At 33.4% G+C, this 25,086-nt stretch overlaps 3 protein-coding genes across 5 annotated transcripts in view; all 3 read right to left on the reverse strand.

Annotated features, from left to right (window-relative positions):
* Positions 1-25,086, reverse strand: part of LOC130668636 (PDZ and LIM domain protein 3) — a 129,026-nt gene that overhangs the window by 52,964 nt on the left and 50,976 nt on the right. The gene's annotated exons all lie outside the window — the stretch shown is intronic.
* LOC130668635 (aminopeptidase N-like) lies at positions 990-14,044 on the reverse strand. The gene is made up of 12 exons (XM_057471007.1): positions 13,984-14,044; positions 12,451-12,912; positions 12,108-12,359; positions 10,290-10,470; positions 5,278-5,395; positions 5,114-5,195; positions 3,847-4,199; positions 3,492-3,775; positions 1,807-2,000; positions 1,427-1,723; positions 1,259-1,337; positions 990-1,193 (listed from the first exon to the last, which is right to left on the reverse strand). Exons 1-12 carry the CDS (start codon positions 14,007-14,009, stop codon positions 1,071-1,073), a joined length of 2,451 nt encoding a protein of 816 aa, XP_057326990.1. The 5' UTR covers positions 14,010-14,044; the 3' UTR covers positions 990-1,070.
* LOC130668640 (uncharacterized) overlaps positions 23,033-25,086 on the reverse strand; it is a 35,644-nt gene continuing 33,590 nt past the window's right edge. The window contains exons 5-6 of the mRNA XM_057471026.1: positions 23,487-23,657; positions 23,033-23,313 (exon numbers count right to left, since the gene is read on the reverse strand). Coding sequence (XP_057327009.1) covers positions 23,245-23,313; positions 23,487-23,657 — 240 coding nt within the window. The 3' untranslated portion in view covers positions 23,033-23,244. The remainder of the gene's footprint in view (positions 23,314-23,486; positions 23,658-25,086) is intronic.

The following is a 25,086-nucleotide window of genomic DNA, read 5'->3' on the forward strand; positions in this document are numbered from 1 at the left end:
TTTTTAAATTTATAAATTTTTTTAACCCTAACTAAGCATGATTTTTATGTATTTCGGTCCTCCACATACTAACCTGAAGTTTATTTAAAACATTAGCCATTTAAAGTCTGAGTAAATTCCAAAAAACCCCATAAAATTGCAAAAAAGCAAAAAAATTCTTAGTGTTGTGATGAAAAAAATTTTTTGAAGCATATTAAAATTTTTTTATGGTTTAAGCCAAAATATTTTTTATATATATATCACAGATCGAACAATATGATTTCTTTTATTTATTTCGATTTAAAAATTGATTATTGTTATACCAAATTTTATTTTTTTCGATTTTTTGGGAATTTTTGCCATTTATTTAAAATTTTAGAGATGTCTGAGCCATGGATGTTCGAGAATTATATGTGACAGATAAACATACATGAAAATAATTATTTATTTAGCCCTATAAAATTTTTTTCATCACAATACTAAGAATTTTTTTGCTTTTTTGCAATTTTTTGGGGTTTTTTGGAATTTACTCAGACTTTAAATGGCTAATGTTTTAAATAAACTTCAGGTTAGTATGTGGAGGACCGAAATACATAAAAATCATGTTTAGTTAGGGTTAAAAAAATTTATCAATTTAAAAAACGGTCGATTTTTGTGTATTTTTGAGGTTTTTTAAAGTTTTCTAAAAATCTGAGGGTGTACGGGTTAAACGGACCTCGGATTCGGATTCAGCGGGTCAAAATACATGGGAATAAATCGGTCCCGTCAAAAGTACAGAGAACTTATTTTTTTTTGTGTGCCGGTGTTATAAGAAAGAATCAATTGATAATTTAACCTTTATCAAAAATTCGACGATAACATTGAATATCAATTTTGATTAATGTTTTTTTATAATTGAGAACTATTGTTTCAACGAGACAAGAAAAATTTAATCATCTTATCAACGCATCATTAAGTGACCAAGTAGATTACAGGAAGATTGAATGATTTGAACATTAAAAACATGGAGTTTATTGTTTACTGTTTATTGTATTGAAGTACATTTTATATCAACGTAAATTGCTTGGAAAGGATAAAAAACGCACCAAAAATTAAACTTTGAATGAGTAGACTATGTGATTCGCATGATCTACTCTGTGTGAAGCGGTATCTAGATATAAATGAGCATCCTCTGGGGTAATATAATGCGCGTAATTTTTTAACACCATTGCGAACTAGAAAAAAAAAATTACATTAAAATCATTATTCTAAATTGATAAAATCATCATTCAATACTAACTTTCTCAAGTTGATCATCGTTGTTGATGAACTCCTCAATGGCAATGCAAATATGTTCTACCAGGTTTAATGGGTCGTTGCTGTAATGAAGGAAATGAATAAGGTTTAATTTATTAAATTAACGTATAGAAATAGATATATTTTGATTTTTTTTTGCATATATAATTACTTTTTATGAATTAAATCTTGATGTTTATCGATGAATTCTAAAATAGCATCTACACCATTAGTGCTATACTGCGCAATTCCCACGAAAAATAACCACGGATTTCTGTCAATTAATTCACCCTTTACAAACATTGTCATTAATTTTTGCAACAGTTGATTGTCTGATGAACACATGAGTGCAAGCAAAAGGTCATTGTCTTTGTTAATTAAAAACTTGCTTAATAATTTATTCCATGTATCTTGATCGGCACCACGAATTCCAGCACAAAGCATTTCTTCTCGAATATCCGGCAAAAGTCTGCTTGGAAAAATAGAAACAAAAGATTTATTGACATTATTAAATCAATCTATATGGATATGAGATAAAGATATTGAACTGACGGATGTTGAACTGGGTCAGTGAGCCAATTTTCGAGTTTAGTGAGTGTATAATTTCTGCATGATTTTGATCCATAGAAGCAAGTCCACTTTATAAATGATATTTTTTTAAGTCTTTTCATCCTATCATTATCGGTTGATACTTCATCGGACAAGATAGTTCTTTCTAAGCTTTCAGATAATACCAAAATCGATTTCTACAAAGAGTTTCATTTTATTAGTACTGTTATGGCAAGTTTTGATGGAATATTCTTAAATGATCAAAAAAAAAAAAAATGGCACTTAAATTCAAAGGAACAGAATAATGAATAAAATAGTTCTTGATGGACAAGATTTGTAACCTGTACATGATTAGAAAGGAAGTAGCATTTAAAATCTGGATGTCGATTGACCCTGCGGGCCAGCCCCAAAACTTCCCGCTGTTTTTGAGCTCAAGGAGCTTGATAACATTACTGTGAATATATATATGGGTGACACGACCGATGACCCAAAGACAACTGATCCCCGACAATTGATCCTTGCGACAATTGATCCGCCGATAAAATATATTCACACACATATAAATGTGAAAAATTTGTGTGTGAGTATATTTTTTATGTTACACGCACACAAAATTAGTGAAAAAAGGGTGTAATTTTTCACATTTATATGTGTGTGAGTAAATTTTATCGGCGGATCAATCGTCGCAAGGATCAGTTGTCGGGGATCAATCGTCTTTGGATCAACGGTCAGGTAACCGAATATATTTGTCTTCGAGCTTGAAAATTCAATTACCTGGGATTATATTTTATGAGCTTTTCAAGCTCTACCAAGTTACGTTTTTGGAAATTATTAATGGAGAAGTGGTTTTTAAATTTTTTATTCCCGATTATGTTCAATGAAATAAATGTATTGAGGCAGAAATCAATGTCAGTGATCAAAATCAAAATTTGAGTGAGTTTTGACTTAGGTCAGAGCAATAATATATGAAATATCCGAGAAAAATATTGAAAACTGCTGTTTTTTCAATTGTTTGCTGATAATAAGATTTAAACTAAAGAACAAGTTCGATGACTTTGAATGATAATCAAAAGAGACTATAAAAAGGAATAGTTGGTATGATGTTAGACACATTTTAGTACATTATACTATGATTTATCCGGAAAAAAATAACATATTGTTATTTTTTTAACTTTTCAGCGCCGATATCTTTTGAACTAATCAACTGATTTTGACGCTCGAGGTGGCAATCGACGTGTTCAATTTAGTTCTAGAGCTGATTAAATTTTGAAGTCGATCGTTCAAGTCGTTTCTGAGAAATCAATAAAAAACTAAAAAACTAAATTTTTTTTTCGTAATTCGCAAATATTTTCGAGTCTACTTGATCAAATGTTCTGAAATTTTCAGAAAAGTTGATGGCCAACAAGCTCTTTCGATTGCCGCCTTAATCATCACAATCGGTTTATTAGTTAAAAAGTTAGAAAGAGTTTACATACATTCATACACACACACATATACACACAAATCATACAGACACTCGGACATCCTTTTGAAAATAGTCCGAATAGCTTCCTAGGACCTCAAAACGTCGACATCTGATGAAATTTCAATTTTCGCACATCGGGGTGAAAACAATAACTTCCCGAATTTTTTGAAAATCATCGATTTTCTTAGCGGGAAGTTAAAAAAAGTTTATTTCTTATGTCTACCTTAAAGTTTTTGTAATATTGTGAATTAGATATCGAGGAGTATTGAAACAAACGGAACATTTTTTCCCAGAACGTAGCCCATGGAACGTATTCTGTTTCTAATGAAATATATCTCGCTAAATCAAAAGCGATACTGTAATTCAGGTATCCAAATTCAGCCAAAACAAATGCGTCGTCGATGAGCTGTGCACGATTAAGCACATGAATTTTATGATAATCATTCAATTTGAGATACTGAATAATTAATTTCCAATTTTCCTCATCGTAATTAACACGATAGTAGCCTAAAGAAAAAAATCGATTTCATATTCGATCCATAGACGCATTATCATCTCTTACAAACCGAATTACATACCGAACTGCTGTTTATTGACAATGAGCCAGTTATATGGAGGGGGTGCTGGAATTTCAACCGATGCCGATTCAGGATTATACCAATCAGTAACAGTCGTATTAATAAAATCAGCATCACTTTCACTTGCAAAATTCATTGGTATCCAGTATTTAGCTGCTAAATCTGCATCCTTTCTTTTTGAAAACTGTGACTGCGTTATAATCGCTTTGTTACTGTTGTAATCTCTATTTATTGTTAATATGGCCAATTTTATTTTGTCCATCCAACTTTTAAGAGCGTAATCCAAAGTTTTATTTTTGTCTTTAGACATATCAATCATTTTAAAGAAAACATTTGTGTTTCTAATCTCTTCACTATATCCATTTCGTAAGATAAAATAAAAACATAGATCAGTAATTTATTTATGCACAAAAATGTATAATACAAAATGGTCAGAGTGGAGAAGAGTTGAGCTATTATTCTGAGCACTAATTTTAGTAATACTGTCGTTTAATGACTACAAGTAGAGAAAGTAATTGAATATTTAACTACTAATGGAATAGAAAATAGTTCAAACTTATAATCATACACTGTAAAAAGAGCGGTCTTAAAAATGGACTCATTTTAACTCCGCCCGGTGTTAAAATGAAATTACACCGGTGTAGGAGGAGTAATACACCGGTGTTAAAAATACCGGTGTTAAAGCAGGGTAACCGGTGTAAAAGCGGAGTGAAACCGGTGTAAAAGCGGGGTAACCGGTGTAAAAACGGAGTAATACCGGTGTAAAAGCGGGGTAACAGGTGTAAAAGCGGAGTAAATTGCGTCCGCTTGGAGTATTAACTTTAAAGATTATAAAACACAAACAGTGTCAGTTCTTTATGAAAATTAATAAAAAATATCATTTATCAACAAGTATAGTGATCGAGTAAGTAAAAATATTCACAAAATAAAATATTTTAACACCGGTAAAGAATATCTACACCGGCGGCGGCGTTATTTTAACACCGTTCTAGAATATTTACACCGGTTTCGGCGTTATTTTAACACCGGTACAGAATATTTACACCGATGGCGGCGTTATTTTAACACCGCTTTCGGGGGTAAATTTAACACCGAAAATTTTAACACCTACACCGCTTGGACTTATTACCCCGGTGATTTTTTACAGTGTACTAATGCAATGATTTACATGAATTTAATATCATATCTATTTTAGAAAATCTGATACTGCCTTAATAGTCCATCTCTTTCCATTCTATCTGATATATATGTATATGATATGATATACCTGTTTTGTAAGTAACCTTGAATGGCATTCTTGAAATTGTTTTCACCAACTGCATGTTCGAGCATTCGAATCAAGAAACCACCTATATTTTAGATCATTGTTACAATTGAGTATTTATTTTATTAACATTCATTAAAAATTCAACAATGATAGATTTAACATACGATTCGGATGAGTATTTTCATCCTCAAATTTTTTACGGCTATAAATATAATCATCTTCAAAGATACCGTATCGTTGACGATAGGCATATAAATCCATTAGGTTCCATGTTTTCAAAGCCTGTATTTTATTAAGATATTATATAATCACACGGAAAAAAAGCTGAAGTTGCTACAACTCCTGATTAAACGAAACGATTCGTGAGGATTAAAAACGATTGACAATTTAATCATTATTAATCGTCATAATCTTCATGGTTTTTCACATTTAATCGTCTCTAATCCTGAAAAGATGATTTATTATATTACGATTAAAAACGATTAATGAGGATTAAAAATTTCTAATCCTCATGAATCGTCTTTAAACTTCATTTGATACCAGAAATTGCAATATTATTTTACGATTAAAGACGATTTATGAGAATTAAAAATTTTTAGTCCTCATGAATCGTCTTTGATCGTAAAATAATATACAGCAATTTCTGGTCCTGCAGGAAGATTAAAAACGATTAAAAATTTAATCGTTTTTAATCCTCTTTAATCACCAATCGACGATTCGTGACGATTTAAAACGATGAAAACAGTTCTAATCCTCACGAATCGTTTTGTTTAATCAAGGACAGCATCTGAAGTTGAGGTTACTACAAGTTGGAGTAAAGAAATGCCAACTTCAACTTGAAGTAACCTCAACCACACATGCAGTAATGCTAACGACAATCATCAATGTTTTACTACAATATTGTCGTTGGAAAAACCACAATTTTTTTTCCGTGTAAATAGTATATTGTGTGACAAGGAGTGAAACAAGACGATTTCAGACTAGGGTGAGATTATCTACCCGAGCCGCAGGCGAGGGCTGACATCATCCGCAGTCTGAAATCGTGTTTTATCCTGAGTCACACACCATATTTATCATGATTACCTGCATCGGAACTTTAAGTTCAGTGTCAGCAGCCAGTAAGAAACAAGTTAATTTCAAGCCGATGATAAGGAGAACTGTTAGAGAAAGAGAAATCTGTGATTTACAGTCACTTATTAAATAGTAAATAAATTCACTCATTTTTTAGTAATTTTATTTGGCTAATTAAAACTGTCACTTAAAAAATGAAATGAGTAAACTGAAGTTACAAGTAAACAAATGAGAGTAATAAGGCTGCAAATAAACATTAAATATAACTGACACCGGGCAGAAACAATTGTTTCTTTCCAAGGGAAGACGAAACACGCATGTTTATGCCCGCTGTATGAAGGTATTTTTGAATTACGAATTCGCTAGCAGTTGTTTGCAGCATCGGCTTGAAATTAGCTTGTTTCGACGGGCTGTAGAGACACTGAAACTTCAAGTTACGATGCTGGTATCATGAAAAAATTATAGAATACTGTAAACGATTTCTTTAGGAATACCACCTAGAAAAAAATCTGTCTATCGGTTGACCCTGCGGGCCAGCCCCAAAACTTCCCGCTGTTTTCGAGTTCCTCGAGCTCGAAAACATTGTTGTGGATACATTTTCGAGCTCTTCGAGCTCGAAAATACTTTTTCTTCATGCCCGGACGAAAGTACGTACTTTCGACCTCGAGTTTACGGCAGAAAGTCTAACATTTCTGCTGTGCTGGGATTACTCGCGCGCCATCTATAACAGCGAGCGGAAAGAAAGTAACAGCGGGACGAAAGAGTTTTTCGTGCACACTGTTATCCGGTTATACGTATACTACCCCCGGGAAAAAATGTTCAGGCTTGATCAGACATGAGCAGGCATGAGTCTTCAGGCCTGATCAGACATGAAAAATGACCATGCCTGATCAGGCCTGATCAGGTGTTGACCTAAGAGATTGAGTTGAAAAATAGGTCTCGTACGAACTTCAAGTACTGAAAGTCTTAAGACTCATGCCTGTTCATGTCTGATCAGGTCTGATCCTTTTTTCCCGGGTTATACGTGATAGATTCTTGGTCAAAAAAATTTTATATCTATGAACAGACATAACCAGGCATGAACAGGCCTGATCAGGCCTGAGCTTATTCAACGCTTCAGACATGAACAGACATGACCAAGCATGGGCAGGTATGATCAGTCTTGAGCGTAGTTAACGCTTCAGACATGAACAACCATGAACAGCCATGAACAGACATGATCAGACCTGACTGTATTTAACGCTTCCGACATGAACAGCCATGAACAGACATGATCAGGCCTGAACAGGCATGATCAGACCTGACTGTATTTAACGCTTCAGACATGAACAGACATGACCAGGCATGGACACGTATGATCAGGCCTGACTGTATTTAACACTTCAGACATGAACAGACATGAACATGCATGAACAGACATGGACAGGCATGAACAGACATGGACAGGCATGAACAGACATGGACAGGTATGATCAGGCCTGAACACATATAACGCTTCAGACATGAACAGACATGGTCAGGCATGAACAGACATGAACAGCCATGAACAGGCCTGAGTGTATTTAACACCTCAGACATGAACAGGCATGGACAGGTATGATCAGGCCTGATCATGTCTAATTTCAGGCCTGATCATACATGAACAGGCATGGTCAGGCCTGATCATTTTTTCCCGGGCCGTCACTTCGAGGAGATTTGCTGCCACTCTCGCTCATATTTATAACCTCAAAACTTGTCTAAAATTACTTTGAAATTTTATGTGTTTGTGTTTTTGAAAAAGTAAAATTTAGTTTATAAAAATTGAACGGAATATAGTATAGGGCCGGATAGCTCAACTGGTAGAGCACTCGGCGTGTTACCGAATTGGTCTGGGTTCGATTCCCAGTTCGGGCTATCTATATTTTTCTCAATTTATCTATAAATTGTCTTATTGAGAGGTTTGCATGTTTAGGTTTCCACTATATTTAAATGGTGTATTACCGTAAGAAGGACGGTGTGGCTCAATAAGTTATAGATCAAATTGAACGGAATATAGTATAGGGCCGGATAGCTCAACTGGTAGAGCACTCGGCGCGCTACCGAATTGGTCTGGGTTCGATTCCCAGTTCGGGCTATCTATATTTTTCTCAATTTATCTATAAATTGTCTTATTGAGAGGTTTGCATGTTTAGGTTTCCACTATATTTAAATTCCACTAAAGATTAATAAAAACTAAAAAATTATTTTTAATAAATTTAGTAATTTGAAAAAAATTAGAAATTATTTATGATACTGAAGTCAGCCGACGTCTAGTAATTTTTTTATTTTTTTTTAAACTACAAATTATAAATAAAAAAATTATTTAAAAAATTATGCCTACAGTTTTTTTTAATTTTCTACAAGTGTATATTTTTAGTTTTGATTTTTTTGTGATTGATTTAAAAAAAACAAAAAAGAAATCTGAGCATCGGTTGGCCCTGCTGGCCAGCCCCTAAACTTCCCGCTGTTTTCGAGCTCTAGGAGCTCGAAATCATTAGTATGAATACATTTTCGAGCTCTTCGAGCTCGAAAATACCTTTGTTTCTCTTTTCTTATGAGTTTTTCAAGCTTAAAAGGGTTACGGTTTATGTTAAAGTTTAAAAATTTATAATCCAAAATAACGAATGAATGAGCGTTTTTTATATATTTATTTACAATTATGTTCAATAATTAGCTCAAAAATAAGTATTAACGTGATACGTTGTATCTACATCGTGTAACTATATCGTGATACCAGCGAACATGGCGATTTGTGAGCAATCACTTTCAATGACTTATATAAAGAAGAACATATTAGTTTTGAGTAATCATGTTCAGTAATTATGATGTTTTTCAATGGAAAAAGCAGATAGATTTTACATTTATTATTCCATCAACAATATCTCTCGAACGGATTATCTGATTGGGACGTTCTTGGCAGCAATAGAATGCTTACATCGAGTTCTAGAGCTGATTAAATTTTGGAATTGATCGATTTGATAGATTCCGAAATATCCACGAAAAACGGAAAAAAACGATTTTTTTCCATTCTTTCGTCGACGATATCTCTTGAATGGATTATCCGATTAAGACGGTTGAGGTGGCAATCGGCGCGTTTTATTGAGGTCTAGAGCTGATCAAATTTTGGGAATGATTGATTTAGCCGTTTCGACGATATTTGCAAAAAACCGTTTTCTACTGTTTCTTTCGTCGACGATATCTTTCGAACGGATTATCTGATTGAGACGTTCTTGGTGGCAATTGAAAGCTTTTATCGAGTTCTAGAGCTGATTAGATTTTGGAATTGATTGATCCAACAGTTTTCACAATATCCAAAAAAAACGAAAAAAAAAATCATTTTTTTTTTTCGTATTTCTTAAATATCTCAGAGTTTATTTGACTAAATGGTCTAAAATTTTTTTGAAAATCTAAGTCTAGAAAATATCTTTCGAATGCCGCAAGAACCATCTAAATCGGTTCATTCATCAAAAAGATATGAGAGGTTTACACACACACACACACACACACGCACACACACACACACACACACACACACACACACACACACACACACACACACGCACACACACGCACACACACACACACACACACACACACACACACACACACACACACACACACACACACACACACACACACACACACACACACACACACACACACACACACACACACACACATACACACACACACACACATACAGACACTCGGACATAATTCTGAAAATAGTCAGAATAGCTTCCTAGGACCTCGAAACGTCGACATCTGATGAAATTTCGATTTTCGCGAATCGGGGTGAAAACAATAACTTCCCAATTTTTCGAAAATCGTCGATTTTCTTAACGGGAAGTTAAAAAATCAGATTTATACAGTCAAATTCCATTAACTTGGAACTTCTCAATTGTTTACCCTCACTACGAGCTACGCTGTCTCCCACCCGATGCAATATACTGGCAAGGGTCGTGTATATTTATGTATGCATAATTGCTGTAGATGTAATGTAAAAAAAACTAATTTTTGATAACGTAATTTTCACTATAAGCGTAACTGTTTAATTATATATGTATCTTTGATTATTTTACTATACCTCATCGGTTATATGGTAGCTCAGATACTCTTTAAGAGTACGCATCAATACTCCGTATTTACGACGTAGACTAGGATTATAGTTTTTGAATGCATCATTAATCATTAATTTTGCGATGCCGCGGAACAATCTTTCATTACCAACAGTTGCAGTGTATTCCTCTTCAACAAATAATTCCTCACTATAAAATAAATGGATATCCTGTTTAATATCAATATTTCCTGGCGTATGTTGAAAAAAAAAGGAAGTGGAGCAAAGTGACCCTCAGAAATCAATCAGTCATCAATATATTCAAAATTTAGTTAATTAAATTTAGGTAAATACCCATGCAGGAGCCGCCAGAGTTGAACGACAGGGCCCTACTTGGCCCAGCACTGGGGAACCTAGCTTTTGGCACATCTATATTGGCCCATGCTTGGCTCAAGATTGGGTACTCAGTCCTGGCCGTTACTATGATTACCCAGGCTTGGGCCAAGACTGGGTAACCTAGCCTTGGCTATTCAATGACAACCCAGGCTTGAGCCAAGGTAGAATTACCCAAGTTTGGCTATACCTATGGTTTAATAAGTAGATCATATAAATGTATCAGTTCAACATTAGTAGGTTCTTCCAGTAGCTATCGTTTGGACCCAGCAATCAGAAGGACGGCAGCTCGCGCCCGGAGCCCAGCAAAATTTTCACCGAGTTTTTTTCACATCATTTACCTCCTTCAGATAGTTTAAACGTTAATGATCATAAATTCTACGAGGTTAATAATAATAAAATTTGTTTTTAATTAAATTTATTCGTTTCCTCGAGGCATGGGCAAGGTCTGGCAAAAAAATCAGGGCCAGGACTGGCAACCAAGCATGGGCCAGGTCTAGCAACCAGGTCTGGCCCAATGTTATCATTCCAGAGCCCTACCAAGGCTGGGCCAAGGCTGGCTTTACAAGCTTGGGCCAAGGTTTTACATACTTGGGCCAAGCCTGGGCCCGTCGTACTTTCCTCTCTGAGTATGTGTATTATTGTAAGTCAAATAGACTTGTTAAATATTTTTTAAGGTCTACTGGATTTTTCTTCCACTTTCTCATTTTTTTCGCTATATTCATATATATAGGCGAGGAGGTATCAGCCCATAAGTGCCGAATATTCGACTTCCATATTAAGCGCGGTTCTCTTCAATTGCATGATGTTGTTATTTTCAGACAGGAATTTTTTTTTTTTTCATATATTTAATGATAAAATTCAAATAAAACAAAGCCTATAACTTTTTACGATAAATTTAATATATAAAGAGATATGAATTTTTCAAGGTTTAAAAAATGCCGAATGCAGAATAGTTTCGATGCATTGAAAATATATAAAAAATTATGATAAGATATGATAAATATTTTTTTTTATGTTCTTCATACTAGTTGATAAAATTCTCAAATTATAATGAAAAATGGTATTTGTTAATATTGTTTTTCAGTCATTTATTACATGCGTTCGCTGGCTTCGTCACCCATCTTTTAAGTAATATTGCTGTTTCGCTCTGACACTCTGCGCTGTTCTCTCTATTTCACGAAGCTAAATTATTCATATCTTATAACGTTTTCTTGAAAATTTTATTAACAACAGTATGAAGAACATCATAAAAAAAAGTTAAGAGCTATAAAACTTTTTTTATTCGTATTTAAAATTTAAACAATATGGTACTAAATTGCTCTATGATAACATGCGCTTATGTCATCAATACAACACATTGAATAGAACCGCGCAAAAAATTCAAGTCCGAATAGTTTTCGGTACTCATGTACCGATATTCCCTTAATTAATAATAAAAAATTAAAATATTACTCGACATAAATGAAGTCTCCATCGTTATATTTCGATTTGTAAAAGTTGGGCAGTACAATAAAATCAAATTTTACATGTTTTTTTTCTTTGTACGAGACACCAGTATAATTTTCAAAAGCTTTCATCAAATTTTCAATATTCTCCATCAAATATTTTCCATGTCCCAGAGCGTTTTTTCTAATCCATATTCTAATTGCGTGATTATTGGGCTTATCAAAATTATTGTCATCGAAATTTGTGAGCGCTATCCATCTTGAGTGTGTAATGGAAATTAATTAAGCAATTAAGGTTTTATTTGTAAACTATGTGACGAACAATTATTCATATTAAAAAATTTACTCACTGGTGCAGTGTAGCATTGGGTGAGTTATTTTCACCACGATTATACTTTAAATATAGACTATAGTTGCCTCGTGGTAAATTATGCGGAAATGTAATTTGCAATAACCCTTTCTTGTTAATTAAATACACATTAGTTGTATAACTGTTAATGGAATCAACGCTTTTTAGATGAATCAAGTCGAGTTTATCAAGATTTTCCGGATTAAATATTAATGTATCACATTCATATTTTATTTCAATATCCATTGATAGCTCACCGTTTGACGAAAAAACATATGATTTTGGTTCAGAAATAGAATTGAGTGCATTATTGCTATTATTAATATCAACCGTCTTATAAACTGAACAAATTTGAGTATCTGCCGAATTACAAAATACGGCTGACGGAATCAATATTCCATATATTAGTATTGTTATCATGACTCCCGCGCTTTGTTTCAAAATTAACCTCTCGATCGTCTTTCTAGAGTAATCAAATATTAAATGATAAAATAAAATTCTAAAAGTGCTGTAGTTAAATGAAAAAATTAAGTCATTGTCAAAAGTTGAATAGAGACGATACTGCGTCTGCGTGGTTTTATTAAACTGTACTAATTAATAAACATTAACATTAAAAAGTAGTTACATTTTATCTTGATCATGATAAAAACAACCACGTAAATAAGTTATAATATGCTATCGAATTGAAAAATTTGTTTTTATATCTTAATTCTATTATTATCCAATCTATGAATATAATATACACAGTTGATATTATCATTACCCGAGTCAAAAATAAAACTTGATTCAGGCTCGCTTCACCTTATTTTCTTTCGAAGTTATCGATTTGCCAACGATTTTTCGATAAGATCTCGACTTTTTCGACTTAGATTAAATTTTTTTCAACTTTTTGGACTTTTTTCATCTTAGTTTCAACTTTTTTCAACTTATTCGTATTTTTATACCTTACTTTTGATTTGCTGAATCAAGTCGAAAAAAAGTGATTTATTCGCCTTACTTTCGCCTTAATATTGTATAACAATTATTTCACCTTAGTTTTGACTTGCTCGCTTTATAATTTAAGTCGAATAAGTCTAAACCAAGTCAATTTCGACTTAATTTCAACTTTTTCGTCTTAAATTGTGACTCAGTAAGCCACTTAAGTCTCAACCAAGGCCAAAACTCAATGTATTTCATATCTTCGTAAAAAAAGTCCAGTTTGTCTTATGAAAAACGGCTCCAAATTTCGACTTGGTAAACCAAGTCTAAATCAAGTTTTATTTTGGACCCGGGTACCCTGATTAAGAAAAATGATTCAAAATAATTTTAAATGATTTAAAACAATTTGAATCGACTAATATATAGTAGATATACACTAATATATAATAGATATACACTTAGCATGGATTAAATCATTTTTCTTTATCCGGGTAGATAATAACTAATGGCTTTTTGACTTTAATTCCGAAACTTGTATAGAATTACATTAATTTATTTTATAATAGAATTTTTAATAATAAGATAATTACAAAAAAATTTTATTATTAATACTCACAACAATGAACAATTGGAGACTTTCATTAGCTTTCGAAATTATTACTGTGTCTCTATTTCAAGTACCGTCATATTTATATAAAAGATTTGTCCAATGAAATCCCACTACATTCACTTATGTTATATCTAAATGACATCATAAGCGAGCACGCGCGTGGCTCGGGCGATTACCAAAGTTAAGTACACAGAAAAAACAGATATCTTGAGTCAAGAAAATATTTTTGAAGACAAACGTTTTCGGGAACCAAGTCAAGATTTTCTTGAGCCAAGAGAATTCGTCTTGGTTGGAGAAGATTTCTACTTTATCTGAGAAAATTTAGGTCTTCAAAAAATTTTCTTGAATCAAGAATATTTACCTTCAGTCGAGTATGATTACTACTTGGCTGGGTGACCGCTTAGCCACACGTCGGGTTCGAACCAAGGTCTCTGACCGTTAACGGTATAATAATAATATTATTAGGCGCGGGATGAAGATCCAGTGATCGGTAGAGTGAGAATATTATCGACCACTGGAGCTTCACCCAAACCGAAACTGTACTGGCTAGGTTTTCTCTGTGGTTTTCCTACGCCACTGCTAGTCTAGTCAACATGTGCCTTTTAGGTCAACTGGCCTAGGTATGTAATCTACTATTTTTCAATGTTTAATCGAGGTTGATAATTCTTAACTTAAGTAAACTGTCATTTAACAATTATGTTATTTTTCCAACGGGAATCTATTCTATAGCCTTTGTAAAATAGCTCCATGAAAGGAAAAAAATCCTAGATTAATAGTTTAATAATTATCGCACTTTCAATGTTGATGTTCATGCTACAAAAAATTGTTAATTGATTAATGGATACCTAATTGAAAAATCGCGATAAAAATTTTTGATTGCCGGAATATTGTTCATTGATCTATCCTGTAGGTGCCTGAATTTTTTCATTTCTTAATTTTCATATTTAATAAGTTTAAATAATATTTTTTTATTAAAGGTCCGAAATGGGCGGAGCTTACGCAAGCGAGAGTTTCCGTTTTCGGCCGTATTTTCAACCCTCTAGAAAAATTATAAATATTGGTCCTAGAGTTCCAGGAGATAAGATTTTTTTTTAGGAAATTTTTTCCTATTTTTGGATCTTTCTTCAAATTTAAACAATTTTGAATACTTTTTGAGATATTTGCAAAAAACAAAACCCCCTTTTTTTTTTACTAAATTGTTTATAATTTTTCTAACTTTTGCAAGCGCCACTCCAAATTTTTCAAAAAGTTTCTAGATGCGATGACGAATCGAATGACACCTCGATCATAACTTTCCGAGGCGAATAAAAAATTTTGACCTAAAAGGCACATGTTGACTAGACTACTTCGCACAGAACACATCATTGTCTATGGAGTACTCTTTACTCTAGACTATTTTTTAACGATAATATTATATTTTTAAAGTGAGTGAATACACAGGTAAAAGTTTTCTATATTTTAAATAATAATTGTCATGGAAACTTAATAGAATTCATTAAATTTAATTGAATATTAGAAGATCGAGCTTCGCCCGCCGAAGGCGGGCGAAGCTCGATCATAATTATGACGAAAGTCTCGCTCGAAGAGATCAAACTAACTGTAGTTACACTACTGTCCTCATGATGTCGCCACAGTTTTCAGCTTCTATTTAAAATTGTACAATCTAGTTACCTCTCTCATGCCCCTAAGACCTCATATCGTTCAGCCTTCACTTCCTCTGGGTGGGTTAATAAAGTTGTTCACCAACAGCAAATCAAATGGAGTGGGTTCTTGATCTCTTCGAGCGAGACTTTCGACATAATTATGATCGAGCTTCGGCGGGCTCGCTCGATCTTCTAATTATGACTCGAGTCTCGCTCTCGAGATCAAACTAACTGTAGATGTTTAGAGCTACAATAAAACAAATATATACCAAGAAATACGAAAAAAACCTCTGGTTATGATAACTCTTTATTAATTAATAGGTAATAATGACAAGTAAATAAAAAAATTAGCAAATAATTAAATGAATAAAATAATTACATCCATATACAATAATTATTGTTTGAATATACTGCTGCCACTTAAAAGCACAGCCCTAGCAAACTCGCGTTTGTCTTTCACTAACGGCCGGTTGTAAAATCTATCAAACGTTTGCGAATTCTGCGACCAACCTGCGAGACTCTTTATCACTGACAGGTCCACATCCTTCTTTAACGCGGTAGACGTGCTAGCATGCCGAATGCTGTGTGGTGCGCAGTCAGACGTGATTCCGCACTCAACTAGGAAAGCCCTGATCCATCTACTCACAGTGTCCTTCGTGGCTGCCCAAAAGGGACTGCGAGATGTCAGCAGTAACTGCTGAGTTCCTTGCCTAATCGTCTCTGTCACTTCTCGGTAATGCCTGAGTGTGGACGCGGCACACAATTCAGGCCGGTCTTCAAAGTCTGGTAAAATTAAAAGTGGCTGAGCTGCTCCAGGTCTTGACGTTTTTATAGGATCTGGGATCCTGATCTCGATACCCTTGTTGACCTCCTTAATGTTCTCAAGCTTGATGCTGACCAGAGTCTGCTTACGATGCGCTGTTATCAGTGCCAAAAGTACCACTAACTTAACCGTAAGTTTTGGAAGAGTCAGTGAATCTAGTGGATACAACGAGCTGATCTTGCTGATTACCGGGTCCAACTCGTAAATCTTCTCATACCGTGGCTTGGCAGGTTTTATTTTATATATACCGCGGAGTAGTCTTGATAACGTTGGATCTTTACCAACCCGATCCCCACAGAAAAAAGATAGGGCTGCTCTGTAGGAGTTTATAACCCCATTAGAAGCACCTTGTTCAAATTTCTGAACCATCCAGTTAGCAATTACTGGAATCTCCGGATCAAATGCGTTGACATTCTTCTCCGAACAATAGTGATACCATTCTATCATGTATTTTTTATACATTGTTAGTGTGGAACCTTCCACTGAGCGGAGCAACATATTTACGGCTGCTTTGTCTAAATTTCTCTGTCCGAAGGTCTGGCTGATAATAAACCCGCCAGCATCGTTAGTTTCCCGGCTAATGGATGTTGAATTTTTCTGCAAGGAGAAAGAAGAAGTTGATCATCAGGTGTAAACACTACTGGAGGCCCCAGCAGCAATGACAACCATAGTGGGTACCATGGCTGGGCGCTCCAATCAGGCACAACTACCACACCGCAGGCTTGGTCCGTTACGATCTTTCTTAAGACCTTCAGTATCAATGAGAAAGGCGGAAACGCGTAGAATGGTATAAATGACCAGCTAAACGTAAACGCGTCAACACAGAAAGCTCTGGGATCTCTAAACCAGGAACAATAATTCTCACACTTGTGGTTATCCGCAGAAGCAAACAGGTCAATACTTACCTTGCCCAGCTCTCTACACAGACGATCATAAGCCCAAGGAGCGAGCTCCCATTCAGTATCTATATTCTCCATACGAGAAGCTTGATCAGCCTCCGTATTCTCGCGAGACGGTATATAAGAGGCAAAAATCCATAACCTCTTAGCCTCACACCAGCTCCAAATGCGTTGAGCGATACTATTGAGCTTTGGGTAGCGGGTACCACCCATTCTATTTTAAAACGTGGTGCCTCCTCCTCGAGGTAGATGACCACGAGGACAGGTACCCGTTTAGTATCTGATCGCGACACACGCTATTTTCTACGTAGCGTGTGTTTTACCGTGTCACGATTGTTTTAATTTTCAATACCGATTTACCCGGGTAGTCGAATTGGCTTACCCAGGACGAATAGAGAGAGTTCCTTGAGCAGTGAATTAAGGTAGACTTACTTGGAGTTGCGGACTGGTCCCAAGTCCGTACAGCTAGGCGTCGGCGTCGTCTACCGGATCAACAGCGTAGAACTTAATTTTAACTTAACTCACTAATGGACAGGTACGGCTTAGTAATTTACAACACGTTTTATTAATTGATATTAAATAACTGTGTTTTTATTAAAGAATTTGCTATTTAACCAATCACGCGTATTACGCGACAAGACAACTTTATATCACGTACTTTATAATTTAACAAGACAGGACAAAAAAATACATAATTGACTAGACAATTTTAGCAGTAAAATAATAGAAGCACAACCGTACTGCGTGACGCGTCAACCAAGAGTGACTTCCCTCCAAAAAGGTCCTCTGGTGCTTTTATTTTACGGTTGACCAACTTCAGAGTGCCTAGGGAATTTCTAGGGCCCATCCGTGCTTTTGTAGCTGCAACAGTGGAGCGAAACCACACTCAGTCGCTCGAATAAAGATCGAATGTCAAACGTTGAGTCTTCCCCCTCAGAGATGGCGCGACATAAGCTAAACTGGCCTCGTTTGAATGAACGAGCCAGCCGCGTATGTCCCTGCAAGGTGGACTGCAGGGCACTGGACCAAAGTCTGTTCCAGTGGGTCGACTTAGGGTCTTCTGAGGTGGAGCATTGCGCCTCCAGGGAATTTCAGCAGGTTTCGCCCACCACTAAGTGATGGGGAACTGCGCAGGGCTCGCACGACTAGGAGTCGTACGAGCATTAATGCCTCTTGGTTGTCGCGACGTCGGTTAGTTAATAACTTTCGTTGCCGGGTTTCAAGAAAGACCGAGGCTCCGATATCGCCTCGTCACAATTTATATAGGCAATAGCCGTAGTGTTGTCAATCCTGAGCAGGATCTCAGCGTCTACTAAGTCACCAGCGAACGACTCCAAAGCTCTGAACGCCGCCAGCAATTCGAGATAGTTAATGTGCTCTGCAGCCTCGGACGGGTCCCAACTGCCGTAAACCACTTCACCTTCACATGCTGCTCCCCAGCCTGTACCTGAAGCATCGGAGAATATCGTCCTACAAAACACCATTGATCTTATCGGGTTAGACGCCTTCCCGATGACAGATTCCCACCATGATAAATCGGCCGAGGTTGAGAGGTCTAGATGCATCCTAGCCTCGTAATTGTCCCGAGAATTCAGCAAAGCTAAATATTTCTCCCTCTCCAGACTCTTAGTATGAGCCCAACCATACTGCACCGCTGGGCAAGCCGCTGTCAGAGTGCCTAAAAATTGTGCGAAATCTCTGATTTTACATCTAATTGGACTTCTAAATTTCTTAATCAAGTCAAGAATTTTTCCCTTCTTCTCAGGTGGTAATTCTAGTGCTAGTGTGAGAGAGTTTAAGTGGAAACCTAGGAAATTACATTTTTGTGCTGGTGTCAGCTGACTTTTATTATTAATAATAAAGCCAAGAGAGCAAAACAACTCAGTGGTATATTTAACATTAGCCACACACTCAATGAAGGTCGCACCCAAGCAAAGACAGTCATCAATATAAATGGTGGATAAGAAACCCTTGCTTCTTAAAAAACTCATAACTGGCTTCAATACTTTAGTAAACACCCACGGCGAACACGAGAGACCAAATGGCAAGCAAACAAATTCGTAGATTTGACCCCTCCACCTAAATCGCAGATAACGCCGATGCTCTCTGCATATGGAAACCATAAAATAAGCATCTTGTAAGTCAATTGTAGCCATATAGCAGCCTCTGCTCATGAGCCTGACCGCAGTTCTTATGTCTTCCATTTTAAAATGAACTTTATCAATGAAGACGTTTAACCCTTTTAGATTTATTACAAATCTCTTACTACCATTTTTCTTTGGGACTAGGAAAAATGGAGACAGGAATTGACCTTCACACGGCCTACATTTCTCTACTGCACCAATATTTAGAAAGTTAGAAATGACTTCATCGAGGAAAGGTACATCTGGTGGCCGCACCAGTTGGTCAGAAGGCGCAGATGACTGGTACGGGAGGGTGGTGAATGGTATACGAAACCCTTCGATAATTTCAATAATTGAGGAGTCTGCCGAAATATCAGACCAAGCCTGCTTAAATTGACGTAATCTACCAGCAATTTTTCTTACCTCTACTCATGACTGCGACTCGGTTGTGTCAACTGTGACGACCTCGTCTGGCTCCTGGTCTGAGCCTGCTGATGAGGTCTCTGGTTCTTGTAAGCAGCTGCCTTCGGGAAACCTTTGAAAGGATCCGAGAATCTGTTAAAACTTACCAGAAGATTCCTCAGAGTCCTCCTCATCAATATTGGCCCGTCTTTCAGCCAAAGCACCGTCTACAAGCTCTTTATATTTAGCGAGCTTCTTTTGCAATTTATCTATTCTTTCGTCAGCAGCCTTTTTTCCCATTTTCACCAATTAATTGCAAATTTATTAATCTGAAACGTTTACTTTTTTTTTTTTTTTTTTTTTTACGAAGCGATCACCACGCGCACAGAAAGCGTTATGAGGTCTTAGGAGCATGAGAGAGGTAACTAGATTGTACAATTTTAAATAGAAGCTGAAAACTGTGGCGACATCATGAGGACAGTAGCGTAACTACAGTTAGTTTGATCTCGAGAGCGAGACTCGAGTCATAATTGTTTTTTCACGTAATTAAAAAAGTGAAAGCATAATTTTTATTGAAAATACTATAAAGTGTATGTGCTATATATGATTAAGCAAAATATTTGAGTGGTTTTAATTAAAAAAATTTCAAAAATATAGTACTTACTTTTAAAAAAAAAAAAAAACCTTAATTAGTTTTAGATAATTGTGAGTCTATTAAAGTCATGCTATGAAATTTCTCGTATTTAATAATTAATTATGCATGAAAAAAAACAATTTTAAATAAAAACTTTGTTGAAAATTTTGAACCATCAATATTTTCAAACATCCCGGGAAAAAATGTTTTTATAAAATTTTATAAAATAATATAAAATTTTACACAATTTTATACAATTTTGTAAGATTTTATAAGATTTTACAGCAAAATTTTATAAAAATTCATAAAATTTTATAAAATTTTATAATATTTTATACAATTTTATAAAATCTTATAAAATTTTTATAAAATCTTCTAAAATTTTATAAAGTAAGATCTGAGTAAGGAACGTAATAAATAAATGTAATTTTATAAAATTGTATGACATTTTATAAAATTGTATAAAATATAACAAAATTTTATAAAGTTTTACACAATTGTATAAAATTATATAAAATTTTATACAATTTTATAAGACTGTACAGCGAAATTTCATAGAATTTCATATAATTTTACATAATTTTATTAAATTTCATAGAATTTTATAAAATTTTATAAAATTTTATATGGTAAGATCTTAAAAGGGAAGTCATAATTAGATAAAATTTTATATAATCGTGCGAAATTTTATAAGATTTTATGAAATTGTATAAACTTTTATACGATTTCATAAAATTATATAAATTTTTATACAATCTTAAAAAATTTTATAAAGTAAGATCTGAGTGAGGGAAGTAATGATTAAATGAAATTTAATATAATTGTATGAAATTTTATAAAGTTTTATCCGATTTCATAAAATTATATAAAATTTTATACAATCTTATACAATTTTATATAATTTTATGAAGTAAGTCCTTAGAAGAGAAGAAATATTTAGATGAAATTTTATAAAATTTTATAAAGTTTTATACGATTTCATAAAATTATATGCGATCTTAAAAAATCTTATACAAATTTATACAATTTTACAAAGTAAGATCTCAAAAGGGGAGTAATAATTAGATAAAATTTTATATAATTGTATGAAATTTTATAAAATTTTATAATATTTCATAAAACTTTAGAGAACTTGATGCCACTATTGCATCTAGTGTAGGGTAGCATTTTGTAAAATTTGATAAAATTTCACACAATTTTATAAAGTTTATTACAAATTATTATAAAAATTGTTAGAAATTCGAAGTAAATAGATAAAATTTTCAATGGACATAAAAAAAAACATTTCATTTTTGCGGGCAAAATATGGTGATAAACAAATATGAAAATTATATTATAAAAAATATAATTGAACCTAAATATATGCAGGGTACCCCCAGAAAAATGTAGAAAAAAAAAAAAAAATTCTGAATATTGAATAAGTTTGATTTTATTAAAATTTTTTGTAAGTTATTTACATTAAGAAAAATTATATTTTACACAATTATTGGATGCAAAGGAAGATAAAAAAGTTTTTAATAGTTTTTATCATAATACAAAAGTCTTTAACGTTTTTTGACCGGCACTCGATTCTTGAAAAAGTTTAACGAAAAAAATTCAAAATAATGCTCAATTATATTTACAAAAGTAGTTTTGGGATGGTTATAATAGATTTAAAAAAAAAAAATTTTTTTTATAATATTTTAGAAGTACCTCGTTTCGCCTACCCCCGCCACCCCTTTCTCTTACATATTTTTATATATATTACATAATGTGATAATTTCGAATTTAATGTTTTTAAACTTTTATTTTGTCAACTAGCAATTCAAATTAAATCGTCGTTACTCAAGAAAAAGTCCAAAGGTTTCGCCATTAATTCAAAAATAAAAATCATGAAAAATCAATAAATTTAATTAATTTTAAAATTCTATGTCCATTAAACAGTCGATAGTTGAATTATTCAAGTCTTTTTTTTATATATACTTATAATTTAATACTATAAAATATGGCTGATATGAATTCATGAGTAATCATAAATACAGCCACGAATATTTCTAAGCTACAAGTGACCAATAGACGAGCGGAGCAGACTACGATTCTTCAATAACAAAAGTTAAGCAGCATCGAGGGTGGCCATTAATTGGATGGGTGACCCGTCCCGGAAAAAAAAAAATCATTTTATAAAACTTTGTAAAATTTTATAAAACTTTATACTGAAAATGGCCTGGTAAAATTTTATGAAATTTTTATAAAACTTCATAAAATTTTATAAAACTTTATAAAATTTGATAAAATTTTACCAGGCCATTTTCAGTATAAAATTTTATAAAATTTTATAAAATGTTAGTACTAAAATTTTGTAAAATTTTATAAAATTGTACAAAATTTTATAAAAACATTTTTTCCCGGGATCGTTTTTTCATTTAAAAAAGAATAACAATTTTTAGTTTGCGAATAAATTTAAAATGATGATACGTATGTTAAATTTCTTAGTTTACCCTAATAATATGACTGTAATTTTGTAAAAATAAGTTACTTAAAATTTGGTCAAATTATTCTTTATTAGTAGAATTAACTATCATATATACATTTATGTCAATGTGCATTAATGTGTAAATTTGTATATATTTATACTATATTCAATCCATGAGATGTCAAGTTATTGTGGCTTCATACACTTCTCATGTATTTATTATTAGAAGATTACAATGGGATAATTTTTTTTTTATTTGAAGTCATCATCTATTTGAATTGAGGTGTATGCTTAATCAATTTGTCTATCTGTAGTAACTGATGTTAAAAGTACTAAAATTGAATATGAGCTCTTAACAATCTGTGCAAAAAAGAATTTTATTTTATTAATCTAAATTTTAGTTATTGGTGAAAAATATTTTTTATTAAACAAATAGAATTTTGAAAGAGATTTAATAATAATATTCTCTCCCAACTCCGAAAGTTTGAAAAATTTTTAAAAACTATGGGTGGGAGGACAGTAATTTTACTTACACTAAGAAACGTTGGCATCGATAAAACAAAAAGACCTACAGCTTTGAATTCTAATGGTCGTAGTGAAGGTATCATTGAAATAGTAACAAGATTTCTCAATTCATTATTTTTATTTTTTTCGTACACATACTCCCATCCGGACATCCACTGGTTGTACGTTAAAGTGTTTGCCTTGAAATAAAATATTACAATACTGAAATAGTTTGATAAAATTTTATAAGCATGCAAATATTGATTTTTAGTAGATTTCATAGAAATCTATCTATCGCATTTGTCGTCATGACGCAATTTTCCAAAAATATTGCTACCTCTAAACTCAACTCGACGAGCTGAGTCAGGGAACACATATGGTTCAAAAATTGATATATGTATATTAGGGTGATCCAAAAAATAACAAATTTTTTTTTTTCTCGGAAACAGGTTTAAAAATTTGATTTAGATAAAAAAAGACGCCTGTGAAAATTAGAGCTCTTAATATTAACATTAAGAGGTTCCTCATCGCACTTTTCTATGGGGCATTCCACGCCAAGCGACCACTTTTGACCCCGACCCCTTTCGATTTGGCTGAAAATTTTTTTTCCTTTCATACCCCATTAAAATCATTTTTCAGAAAATTTTCAAATTTTTTTACCCAACCCAAAAAAAGTTATGAATTTTTCAAAAATAAGGCTTTTATTTTATCAAATAGCTATAACTTCAAAAATTAACTAATCGGGACGTTTTTTTTTTTCAAAATTTTTGTCATTGAATGTACTTTTTGAAACAAAATACAAAAAAATTTTATGATGATAAACTCTATGAAATTTTCGGCTTTTTTGAAAAAAACCGTGATTTTCTTAAAGTTCGTCATTTTTTATTTTTTTTTTTATTTTCTCAAAAAAAACTACATTTAATTCTGCAATTTTTCCCGCCAATCCTAGAGTGGGCCGACTATTCCTTCTATTTTTTTTTATCAATTGAAAAAAAATTTTTGCCCAGTTGGGCTTATTTTACAAAACATCAGTCTGGAAATTTTTGAGGACTTATAGATGACGTCCGACTTTGAAGAATTGAGACGGAAAAATTTATTGAAAGTGGTAATCATATTTTGTAGACAATTTTCTTCGCTAGAAGTTATTTTGAAAAAAGTTTTTTCGAATTCCCCATTGTTTTCTAGTTATTTTTATTTTAATGTCAAGCTCTTAAAATCGATCAGAAGACTATTTTTTTATGAGCATATCATTGCGTCGAAAAACTTTTTACACAAAATTTTTTACTGTGTAACTATATTTTACTATGAAGTCGCAACAACAGTATAAATCCTGTTGCTGCAACGTGGCTGTCTCCTGTTGCAGCTACAGGAAAATCCTGTTGCTACAACAGGATTTTTTCCTGTTGCTGCAACATGAATGCCTCCTGTTGCAGCAACAGTAAATTTGTTTCCGTGTAAGGTGAATGACTATCGTGCTTGAAGTAAAGACGAATAAGTTCAAACTAAGATGAAAAAAGTTCAAAAAGTTCAAAAAAATTTAATTTAAGTCAAAAAAGTCGTGATCTTCTCGACAAATCGTCAGCAAATCGATAACTTCAAAAGAAAGTAAGGTAAAGCGAGCCTGAATCA

This window comes from Microplitis mediator, chromosome 5, assembly GCF_029852145.1.
Source record: "Microplitis mediator isolate UGA2020A chromosome 5, iyMicMedi2.1, whole genome shotgun sequence".
NCBI lineage: Eukaryota > Metazoa > Arthropoda > Insecta > Hymenoptera > Braconidae > Microplitis > Microplitis mediator.